General features: G+C 38.0%; 1 protein-coding gene across 8 annotated transcripts in view; it reads right to left on the bottom strand.

Annotated features, from left to right (window-relative positions):
• Positions 1 to 12,595, bottom strand: part of PDE1A (phosphodiesterase 1A) — a 284,858-nt gene that overhangs the window by 75,772 nt on the left and 196,491 nt on the right. For all 8 annotated transcript variants that reach the window (XM_057303243.1, XM_026492392.4, XM_048214563.2 and 5 more), the window contains exons 8-10: positions 10,743 to 10,868; positions 6,784 to 6,885; positions 6,556 to 6,676 (exon numbers count right to left, since the gene is read on the bottom strand). In XM_057303243.1, the coding sequence (XP_057159226.1) occupies positions 6,556 to 6,676; positions 6,784 to 6,885; positions 10,743 to 10,868 (349 nt within the window). The remainder of the gene's footprint in view (positions 1 to 6,555; positions 6,677 to 6,783; positions 6,886 to 10,742; positions 10,869 to 12,595) is intronic.

Consider the following 12,595-nt stretch of genomic DNA (forward strand, 5'->3'; position numbering starts at 1 on the left):
TTTGTGCCAGTACCATGCTGTCTTTGTGATCACAGCTTTGTAGTACAACTTGAAATCGGCATTGTGATGCCCCCAGCTTTGTTTTTCCTTTTCAACACTTCCTTGGCGATACGTGGCCTTTTCTGTTTCCACACAAATTTAAGGGCTGTTTGTTCCAGTTCTTTGAAAAATGTCATTGGTATTTTGATCGGTATAGCATTGAAAGTGTAGATTGCTCTGGGTAGCATGGACAATTTAACTATGTTAATTCTTCCGATTCATGAGCATGGAATATTTTTCCATCTTTTTGTGTCTTCTTCAATGTCTTTCAAGAGTGATTTATAGTTTCTAGAATATAGGTCCTTTACGTCTCTGGTTAAGTTAATTCCAAGATAACGTATGATTTTTGGTGCTATTGTAAATGGGATGGATTCCCTAATTTCTCTTTCTTCAGTCTCATTGTTCGTGTATAGAAATGCAACTGATTTCTGAGCATTGATTTTGTATCCCACCACATTACTGAATTGCTCTATAAGTTCTAGTAGTTTGGAGGTGGATTCTTTTGGGTTTTCCATTTAGAGTATCATGTCATCTGCGAAGAGAGACAGTTTGACTTCTTCTTTGTCGATTTGGATACCTTTTATCCCTTTTTGTTGTCTGATTGCTGTTGCAAGGACTTCTAGTACTATGTTGAATAATAGTGGTGAGAGTGGGCATCCTTGTCGTGTTCCTGATCTGAAGGGAAAGGCATCCAGCTTTTCCCCATTGAGAATGATATTTGCTGTAGGCTTTTCATAGATGGTTTTTATGAGATTGAGGAATGGACCCTCTATCCCTACACTCTGAAGGGTTTTAATCAGGAAAGGATGCTGTATTTTGTCAAATGCTTTTCTGCATCTATTGAGAGGATCATATGATTCTTGGCTTTTTTCTTCTTGATATAAAGAAGATATTTCTTCACTGATCGATTTGTGAATATTGAACCACCCCTGCATCCCAGGGATGAATCCCACTTGGTCATGATGGATAATCCTTTTAATGTACTGTTGGATCCTATTAGCTAGGATCTTGTTGAGAATTTTGGCGTCCATATTCATCCAGGAAATCGGTCTGTAATTCTCCTTTTTGATGGGTCTTTGCTTGGTTTGGAGATCAAGGTAATATTGGCCTCATAGAATGAGTTTGGTAGTTTTCCTTCTGTTTCTATTTTTTGAAATAGCTTTAGGAGAATAGGTATTATTTCTTCTTTGAATGTTTGGTAGAATCCCCCAGGGAATCCGTCAGGTCCTGGAGTTTTGTTTTTTGGAAGGCTTTTAATCACTGTTTCAACCTCTTCATAACTAATTGGTCTGTTTAAAAAATCAATTTCTTCTTGTTTCAGTCCTGGTAGTTTATAGGTTTCCAGGAAGGCCTCCATCTCTCCCAGGTTGCTTAATTTATTGGCATAAAGCTGTTGATAAAAGTTTCTAATAATCCTTCCTATTTCATTGGTGTTGGTTGTGACCTCTCCCTTTTCATTCCTAATTTTATTAATTTGGGTCCTTTATTCTTTTGGATAAGTCTTGCCAGTGGTTTATCTATTTTATTTATTCTTTCAAAGAACCAGCTCTAGTTCTGTTAATTTGCTCTAATGTGCTCCTGGTTTCTAATTCATTGATCTCTGCTCTAATCTCGATCAACTGCTTTCTCTTGTGTGGATTAGCCTGTTCTTCTGTTCCTGTTCCAGCTTCTTGAGGTGAGAATATAAAAACTGCATTTTAGATTTTTCTATTCTTTTGAGTGAGGCTTGGATGGCTATGTATTTTCCCCTTAGGACTGCCTTTGCAGTGTCCCATAGGTTTTGGACCGTTGTGTTTTCATTCTTGTTGGTCTCCATAAATTGTTTAAATTGATTTTTTATTTCTTGGTTTATTGAATCATTCTTGAGCAGGATGGTTCTAGTCTCCAAGTGTTTGAGTATCTTCCAAATTTTTCCTTGTGGTTGAGTTCCAGTTTCAAAGCATTGTGGTCTGAGAATATACAGGGAATAATTTCAGTCTTTTGGTATCGGTTGAGACCTGTTTTGTGACCCAGCATATGATCTATTCTTGAGACTGTTCCATGTGCATTAGAATAGAATGAGTATTCTGTTGTTCTGGGGTGTAGTGTTCTATATATATATATCTATGAGGTCCAACTCGTCTAGTATGGCATTCAAAGCTCTTGTTTCTTTGTTGATTTTCTAGTTAGGTGATCTATCTATTGCTGATAGTGGAGTGTTGAGGTCCCCTACTATTAACGTATTTTTATCTATATGTCTCTTTATTCTGGTTAAGAGTTGGCTTGTGTATCTTGCTGCTCCCCTGTTGGGGGCATAGATATTTATAATTGTCATATCCACTTATTGGATACATCCATTAAGAATAATATAGTGCCCTTCTGTATCTCTAACTATAGTCTTTAGTTTAAAATCCAATCTGTCTGACATGGAAATTGCTACCCCAGCTTTCCTTTGAGGTCCATTGGCATGAAAGATGGTATTCCATCCCTTTACTTTCAGTCTGGATGTATCTTTAGGTTCAAAATGAGTGTCTTGTAGACAGCAAATGGATGGGTCATGTCTTTTTATCCAATCTGCAACCCTGTGGCGTTTTATGGGGCATTTAGGCCATTTACATTGAGAGTGATTATTAAGAGATATGCTTTTAATGATACCATGTTGCCTGTAAAGTCTTTGTTTCTATAGATTGTGACTTTCTGTTCTGTATCACTCTTGGGGCCTTTTTACTTTTATAGAACCCCTCTTAATATCTCCTGTAGGGCTGTTTCGTCATTATGAAATTGGTCAGTGACTGGCGATTCTGGAAGGTCCTTATCTCTGCATCAATTCTGAATGACAGCCTTGCTGGATAAAGGATCCTTGGCTGCATGTTTTTCTCTGAAAGAGCTTTAAAAATGCCCCCCCCCCAACCCTTTCTCTCATTCCAGGTCTGTGTTGACAGGTCTGACATAATTCTGATACCTTTGCCTTGGTACGTGAGAAATTTCTTTGCCCTGGCTGCTTTCAATACTGTATCCTTGGATCTAATATTTGCTAAATGCACTATGACATGACGTGGCGTAGGTTTGTTGTGGTTGAGCTTGGGAGGGGTCCTTTCTGCCTCTTGGACACGAATGCTTGTTTCCTTTGCTAGATTAGGGAAGTTTTCAGCTACAATTTGTTCAAATCTCTGTTCAGGAGGATATTTTTCTCTGTTTTTCTCCACCCCCTCGGGGATGCCGATGATTCTGACATTGGAACGTTCATTGAGTCAGTAATCTCCCGTAACCTACATTCTTGAGATTGGGTTTTTTTGAGCCAAGTTTCTGTTTTAGCTTTCTCTTCTACCACCCCATCCTCCAATTTGCTGATACGTTCTTCTGCCTCATTCACCCTGGCCATCAGAGCCTCTAGTTTTGACTGCATTTGATTCATAGCATTTTTAATTTCTGCCAGATTCGCTCTCATTTCCGCCCTTAGAGAGTCTATATTCTCATTAACATTTTCGTTAATACTTTTTTCAAGTCTACACATCATCTTGACCATTGTTACTCTGAATTCCATTTCTGATAATTTGGTTATATCCATATCCATCAGTTCTGTGGCAGAGGCCACAGACTCATTGTCTTTTCTTTGCTGGGGGGGATTTCTTCTTCTCGTCATTCTGATGAGGAGAAGTTGTGGGGCTCTCCAGAGCCCAAATTATTGACCAGGACCCATGCAGTGTGCACTTGTTTTTTAGGGACGTTAGGGATGTGGGCTTCTTGATTTTTCAGCCTGCCTTCTTGGGGAGGGGCCTGCCGTGCTGATATTCAGGCAACCCTGTTTGGGTAGTCTCCCTGTCCCCTGCGAGGGGGGATGGGGATGGGCACACTGTGAGCCAGTATTTCCAGGCTTTTGTTCTCTAGCAGCTTTCCCTGGCCGTTTGCTGTGCCTCTTCTTAGAGTCAGAGCAGCAGTGGCCGAATCCCAGCCTCTGTTTCAGAACAGAGAGATCGCAGTCCGCTTTCCACTGAGCTCTTCTGGCCTCTTTTTTTTTTTTTTTTTTTTAAAGATTTTATTTATTTATTCGACAGAGATAGAGACAGCCAGCGAGAGAGGGAACACAAGCAGGGGGAGTGGGAGAGAAAGAAGCAGGCACATAGCGGAAGAGCCTGATGTGGGGCTCGATCCTGTAAGGCCGGGATCACGCCCTGAGCCGAAGGCAGACGCTTAACCGCTGTGCCACCCAGGCGCCCCTCTTCTGGCCTCTTTAACCCTGTTTCTTTTGGTGCTGCTAAACCCTACAGCGTCCCGGGATGTGCACCCCACAGCTGGCGTCCCAGCCCTCACTTCCAGGGCTGGTAGGTCTCTGTCCTTTGTGTTTCTAACACCGCCAGCCGCCAGCCACCCCCGTGCGCTCTGGAGCTCCGTTTCAGTGTGGTTCGTGCACTCCGGAGCTCCGGTTTTCAGACTGGTCCTGCGCGTTCCCCAGCTCATGGTCTCAGTCTGTTCTCTCGCGGGTGCCATCCGCGAGTCCGCCCGCTCCCCCGTGCAGGTGGCTATCGCTTCCAGGAGCCCAAGCGCGGAGGCTCCCTCCCTCTTCCGTTTATCTTCCGATATCTGAGCGGATTCATGGCTCCCCACTTCGTACCTCAATACTCAGCGCTGGAGATGTTCATTTGTAGAGATCCAGATGTATCTTCCTGCATCTCAGGCTGATTCCATGGGTGTTCAGGATGGTCTGGTACCTATCCAGCTTGACTCAGGGGACCAGCTGAAAAAGGGGACCCCTACTCCTCCGCCATCTTAACTCCACTCCTGATGATTTCTTCTAAGTTGTCAAATGTATTGGCATAAATTGTGCATAATATTCCTTATCCTTTTGCTATATGTAGTGTCCATAATGATAACTTCTCTTTTACTTCTAGTTTGTGTTTTTTTCTCTTTTTAAACTTGCTAATAATTTTATTATTTTTTTTCAAAGAACGAACTGCTTTCTTTGTTAATTTTTGCTATCGTTTGTCTTTGTTCTATTTCACTGATTTCTGCTTTTATTTTTGTTACTCCTTTGGTCAACTTTGTATTTGTTACTTCCTTTGATCATCGAGGTTTAATTTTCCCAACTTCCAGTTTATTTAGGTGAAACACAGGTGATTGATATATATTTTTGTTCTTTTCTATATAAGCATTTAAAGCTATAAAATTTCCTCTAAGCAATGATTTAGCTGCATCTGACAAAATTTCACAGGTTGTGTTTTCATGATCATTTAAAATATTTAAAATTTTTTTCTTAACCTGAGCAAAGTCATTTTATCTCTTCATATTTGTTTTTTTCATCTCTAATATGAGAAAGCTGTTCTTAAAGATCTCTAAGTCCTTTTTAGATTTACCATTTTCTGTTTAATATTTAGTTGAGTACATGAAATTATAATTTTTATTTGGCCATAGAGCACAGTGGCCCTGTAGAACTGGATAGGTTTTAACATTTGTGGTGTTTTTGTGTTTTTTTTTTGTTGGTTGATTTTTGCCACAAAATATATTAAAATATATTTAAAGTATTTTTAGTATGAAAATACTTAAATTCGGAAGATGCTACTCAATAACTTTCTCTAGCACTAATAGCACTCCATGCTATTTTAAAGTGAAACCATATATCATAGTCATTGACAATGGGAGACAGAAACCAGAGTCCTCCAAATAGAGTATATTCGGTCTTCATATCTTCAGAATAGATATGATGTCAATTGGCTATTCCTTTTTGTATTCTTTATAATTAAACTATAACCATAAATATAGTGCTTTCTTGAGTTCTTTGAGTCACTGTAACAAGTTGTCAAACCTGAGGAGGGTCATGGGAACCCCTGAATTTATAACTGGTGGTCAGAAGGGCTGGTGTCCTAAGGCCCCACTTGAGGTTGGCATCTTGAAGTAAAGCCATTCTTATGGAAGACCGAGCCTTTAAGTTTGGGAACTGATGCTAACTCTGGGTGGTTAGCATCACAATTGTATTGTGGTACCTCAGGTGGGAGTAGAAACAGAACACGGATACTATTTTTAAAAAAAAAAAGTATACTTGTGGTAGAGGCCACTGGCCATTCCCCATGTCCAAGCTTGCTTTTTCATATAACAATCTAGTTTTTACCTTGGCTCATGTCCAACAAGAAACTACATTTCTCAGCCTCCCTTGCAACTGTGCATATATGACTAAATTTTAACCAACAAGATGTATACAGCAGTGCTATATATCCTCCCCTTTCCCATTTTATGATGAAAGATATTTGCCATCTCCACTCTAGCATTTTACCTCTTAACAGCAAACAACAATGCTAATTTCTTCCTTTCTTTCCTAAGCGTAGCATCTGAGATCCAAGACTTGACTCTCTTTAAAACCTATATTATACTACATAGGATTATGAAATACATTGATCTGAAAGATCAATGAATTCTGCTTAAAGCCCTAAGAATGTGTGGCCAGTTGATAACAGTAAGACAAGTCCTGGATTCTGTATAAAAAATGGTGCATGTCAATACGCCTAGTCACTATTTCCATATTTGCACATATTGTGAAAGAAGCACCTGTAGGAAAAACTCCTCCATCAGGGCCATGGTCCAGCGGTGGTGCAGCTGCCAGGATTTGGCTGGGTGGCTGATGTCTGCTGCATGGAGAATCAGGGACATGGTTTTGGCTTTGTCAATCCTGTCAAACCAAGGACATGTTCAAATTATCAGAACCAAGTAACCGATTACAGTCTTTTCTGAGTCTAAGCCCACGGAACTTAAACATGACGGAAGAAAATAACCTACCCTTCAGGCTGTTGCAAACTGTTTCTTATATTTTTAATTTGCTGGAAGTGACCTGACATGTCTGTAGACAAAACCATTTCAATCACTAGGTTCCGAAGATCCCTGTGGAGTCATCAAAAGAAGAAAGGTTCATTTGGCCCCTGATCATTCTCAAGTAAAACATTTCCTTAAGTATTACTAATTAAATTTTATTTTTCTTTATGGATATGAGCACAAAAATGCTATTTCTTAAATGTAAAAGAGCTCACAAACTCTGACATTATTTCACCCTTTAACTCTTATGGCTTTAGGAAGTTGCCAGGAGTGATCTGTGAATGATGCTGTTTATCATCTCCCCTTAAAGAACTGGATGTTTCCCCCATGCACACCCACAACCCTCTCCTATTCATAATTCCTAAATACTATTTTTCTATCTGAAAGGATCCTGACCAACTTAAAAAAATAATTGTAAATGCAGGATTTGCTATTATTAAAACCACCACCACGTATTCAGGATTTATTCAATACAAGCAGTATGCTAGGTGCTTTCATATGCGGAGCTATTATGATTTCACACCAGAGAAGACTGAGTTTTGCCCAGTCACACAGGCAGCTGGTAGATGGCAGAGATAAGATTCAACCCCAAGAGTTCCCACTCCTAAAGCTGACACTTGGACCACTTCCCTGTGCCAACCTTCTATCATAAGAACCCCAGAGAAGACAAGATGCTAAAGTGGGTGGGGATTCTCCATTTCAGCCTTTGGGACCCTGATTCTACAATATATTGTAGACAGAGCTATTAGTACTATTGAAATTTTAATCAAATTTTAATCTGAGCTATACATTGACCATATCACAAAATCTGTGCATGAATAACATATTCTCACACTAAGTAGGAAATTGATCACCTCAGCAAAAGCTTGCATGTTCTACAAGTCATTGCTTGCTCAGTACAGATAGGTAAAAAGGTCACTTACACTGGAAATCATATTTTATTTTCATTCTGTGGCATGGCCAATAGAATAAGCTAAATAAAAGGTGTGTGGTAAAGTTGAATTATAATCTGTGTCGAAGATATTTAATCTAAAGTTTGTATGACTGAATGATTTGTTTTTTTTTTTTTTTTTTTTAAAGATTTTTTATTTATTTATTTGACAGAGATAGAGACAGCCAGTGAGAGAGGGAACACAAGCAGGGGGAGTGGGAGAGGAAGAAGCAGGCTCATAGAGGAGGAGCCTGACGTGGGGCTCGAACCCGGAACGCCGGGATCACGCCCTGAGCCGAAGGCAGACGCTTTAACCGCTGTGCCACCCAGGCGCCCCGAATGATTTGTTTTTAAAACAACCACATATTAGAGGTGCTTGCTGAAAATTATGGGTGCTCAATTAAAATGGATTTTTAGATGGGCACTGTGAGAAATCATATTCTGATTACTGTTGATGATATTGGATAGCTTGCTTAGAATACTTTTACCCAAATATTAAAGGAATGGAAACTAAAAGGAGGCAATAAAATTATTCTTTTTTTTTTTTAAAGATTTTATGTATTTATTTGACAGACAGAACAGCATGCAAGACAGCATGAGCAGGGTGAGGGGCAGAGGGAGAAGAAGACTCCCCATTGAGCAGGGAGCCTGATGAGGGGCTGGACCAATCCCTGGACTTTGGGATCATGACCTGAGTGGAAGGCAGACACTTAACCAACTGAGCCACCCAGGTGCCCCTAAAATTATTCTTAGTTACATTTTGTCTCTGGAATTATGAAGAGACCCATATTACAACAGCAACTGAATTCAAAATATTCATACTAAGGAAAAATGAGACAAAAGTTTTATGAAATCTATAAAATTTAGCACATTGTACTTTGCAAATAAGTGATTAGTAAATGCTAGATATTATCAATAATCAACTAAGAATGTATCGATAAGCTAGGCAAAATAGTACACAAGGGAAATTATTTTATTTATGAATCTTCCTTACCAAAATTTTTAAATTATTGCATTTATGTTTACTAAAGTTACTTCAAGAAATAAATAGGTATGCAAGCAGAAAAACCTCAAATCTCTAAAAAACTATTCATATTTTAATTTGTGGTAACATGTTATCAACTTTATATTAGCAAATGTATCTTCTGTAGCTTTTTAGAAACAATGTTGGATCTGTTAAATTCCACAATCTATATGATATTATAGCATTTGTTAAAATAATTCTATAAAAATATTCAATTAGGATGATTCTGAGAAGTTCCTGTACAGAAATTTATAAAATGTTACAGGAATGAATTATTAGAATAATAAAGATGTTAAAGAACAAAAATGTAGTAGAAAAACATCACACTGAAAGAGCAACAGAATCAACTTTGAGAAGGAAAAAGGTTAATTCAAAGGAATAACTGTAAAAATTAATAAATAAATGCTATCTCTGGAAATAATAATCACTGGTGAAAAATTAAATTAATACTCTAAATGTAAATAATCATCTCTTGGACCGCAGGAAATGCCTCTAAACTTATCTCCCTATGCCTACCTTTGCTCTTCTATTCTCCACATAACCCAGCAGTGGTAGCTTTAAAATCCTTTTACAATTAGATGCTGGCCTTCTTAGCTGGAAACCCAACTGGGTTTGCAAAATAAAATGAAAGGCTCAAACCAGTTTCCCAAAACAAAGTGCCTCCTTCCACCCACATTAGATCTGCTTCTATAGTTGCAAAAGTGAGTCCATATTTTTTACACAGTTTCAAAAATGGCCTTGAAAAACCAGAAAGTATTCAGAAAAGTAACCATCAGAAATTAGGGCTTGTTTTAAATCTTGAATTAATCATTTATTCATTCATTTTTTTAAAAGATTTTATTTATTTATTTGACAGACAGAGAGCACAACCAGAGGGAGCAGAGGGAGAAGGAGAAGCAGACTCCCCACGGAGCAGGGAGCCCCATGCCCAACTCCATCCCAGAACTCTGAGATCAGGACCGGAGCCCAAGGCAGACACCCAACTGACTGAGCCACCCAGACTCCCCGTCATTCATTTATTTTGAGGCAGTTCTTGATCCCAAGGCACTTCTTTTATTTTACCTCGATTTAAAGAAAAAATGAAAACCTCTGATATTTAAATGGGAAACTTTTTGGCCCATTAACTAACTTTTAACAAAATCTTTGTTATAGATAAGGCTTTTTTTTTTTTTTTTAAGTATAAGTAGGTCTCATTGACTAGTAGGGATATCCAGACATATTTGCACTAAAAATTTCTATGTTTTATCAGAAATTCATACTTAACTGGACATCCCTTACTTTTACTTGCTAAATCTGACAGCCCTATAGTCAAATGAAGGGGCTGATGATGACCAAAGGATCAAGAAAAAGGAAAAGTTATGCTGAGTTATAGGGGTGGGTACATATTGTTATTTTCCTTTATATGGCGACAAGTATCACTGATCCATGATTTTTTTTTTTCTTCCGAAGCAGATGGATGCCTTGGAGAAACAGGTAAGATTTCCCTCTGCCTCAGGGTCATTTTAGTATATTACATTTGTAATTTTTTCCTTTAAATAGTGAATTTTTTTATTTTTTAAAAAAGTTAAACTCCACATATAGAAAAGTAATATATGAAGTAATCCATATTACACAAAGATTTTGAATTTATTTAGGACCATGTATTGGTACAATTAAGCAGAGCTCCATTCCAGAGAGTACATCATTATGTATCCTAAAGTACGTGTTGTGTGGTATGCAGTCTTGTGATTGGCTTTGATGTATACAGGTGTGGAATTAGCCTGGAAAATGGCTTAACTCCACCCAGCAGAGCCTGGCTCCTGAACCACATCTTCTAGGTACTAATCCTCCTCAGAGTCATCCAGTCAAGGGGGATTTTTACAATATGAGTAAGGGATTGAATTTCTTCTGTTTTTTTTTTTTTCACTTTAAATCACATAATTTAACTTTTTCCTGAAATTAAATTTCCTCTGGGCTTTCTTTGAAACTCACCTCCAGTCATCTTTGGATAAATTTATCAAAACATTCATTTCTTCTTCTTGCATAAGTCGATAAGCGGCACTCACGTGGTGATTCTCAAGGACAGAGCGATCATTATACAAAAGGGCAACATCTGACCTAAGAATTAAAAACAAAACGTCCAGTAGAGGATTTCTTTTAGACTTCATGAGTGTTCACTAAAAATACTCAAGTCACAAGATTCTTCTCATCAAGAATTCTGTAATCGAACACCTAAATTTATGGAAGTACTTAGTTTCTTTTTTTTTTAACCATATGATAGCTTTAAAAATACAGACTTTATTTTTTACAGCAGTTGTAGGTTCACAGCAAAATTGAGCAGAAGGTATAGAGATTTCCATATACCCCGACACCCTAGACATGTAAAACCTCCCCCTCATTATCAACATCCCCCACCAGAATGGTACTTTGGTTATAATTTATAGGTCTACATTGAACGTTATTATCACCCAAAATCCATAGTTTACATTAGAATTCACTCTTGGTGTTGCACATCCTGTGCGTTTGGACAGATGTACAATGACATTCATCCACCATTCTGACATTACACTGAGTATTTTCACTGCCATAGAAATCCTCTGTGCTCGGTTTGTTCATCCCTCCCATGCCTGTAACCCCTGGCAACCACTGATCTTTTTGTTGTCTCCATAGTTTTGGCTTTTGCAGAATGTCATATATTTAAAATCATATAGTATGTAACCCTTTCAGACTGGATTCTTGCACTTCGTAATATGCATGTAAGATTCCTCCATGTCTTTTTGTGGCTTAATAGCTCGATTCTTTTGAACACGAGTAATAGTCCATTGTCTGGATCTATCACGATTTATCCTTTCACCTACTGAAGGATTTCTCAGTTGCTTCCAAGTTTTGGCCATTATGAATAAAGCTGCTATAAATATCCATGTTCAGGTTTTTGTGTGGACATAATTTTTCAGCTCCTTTGGATAAATACCAAGGAATTTGACTGCTGGATTGTATGGTAAGAATATGTTTCATTTTCTGAGAAACTGCCAAACTGTCTTCCCAAATGGCTGTACCATTTTGCATTCCCACTACAATGCAGGAGAGGTCCAGTGGCTACACATCCTCACCAACAATTGTTGTCGTCAGTGTTCCAGATTTTAGCCATTGTAGTAGATCTGTAGTGATCTCTCATTGTTGTAACTGGCATTTGCCTAATGACATGTAATGTGGAACACCTTTTCATATGCTAATTTTCCATTTGTATATCTTCTTTGTGTGGTGTCTGTTGAAGCACATTTTTAATGTGGAGTTTAAAGAGTTTTTTGTTTATTTTGCATAACAGTCCCTTATCAGATATATCTTTTACAAATATTTTCTCCCACTTTGTGTACAGTCTAATTATTTTGATATTGTCATTTACAGAGCATAAGTTCTTAATTTTAATGAAGTCCAGCTTATCAATTATTTTTTGTGAATTTTGCCTTTAGTGTTGTATCTAAAAATTCATTGCCACATTCAAGATCATCTAGGTTTTCTCTTATGTTAACTTCTAGGAGTTTCATAGTTTTGCATTTTACATTTAGGTCTATCCATTTTGAGTTAGTTTTTGTGAGGAGAATAAGGTCTGTGTCTAGATTTATTTTTTTGCATGTTCCATAGTTTCAGATTCATCTGTTGAAGAGACTAGACTATCTTTGGCCTATTGCATTGCCTTTGCTCCTTTATCAAAGATCAGTTGATTATATTTTATGTGTGTCTATTTCTGGGATCTTTCTTCTGTTCCACTGATCTTTTTGTTTATTCTTTTACCAATACCACGCTATCTTGACTACTATAGCTTTATAGTGAGTCTTGAAGTTAGA

The sequence above is a fragment of the Ursus arctos genome, unplaced genomic scaffold (genome assembly GCF_023065955.2).
Source record: "Ursus arctos isolate Adak ecotype North America unplaced genomic scaffold, UrsArc2.0 scaffold_1, whole genome shotgun sequence".
NCBI classification, from domain to species: Eukaryota; Metazoa; Chordata; class Mammalia; order Carnivora; family Ursidae; genus Ursus; species Ursus arctos.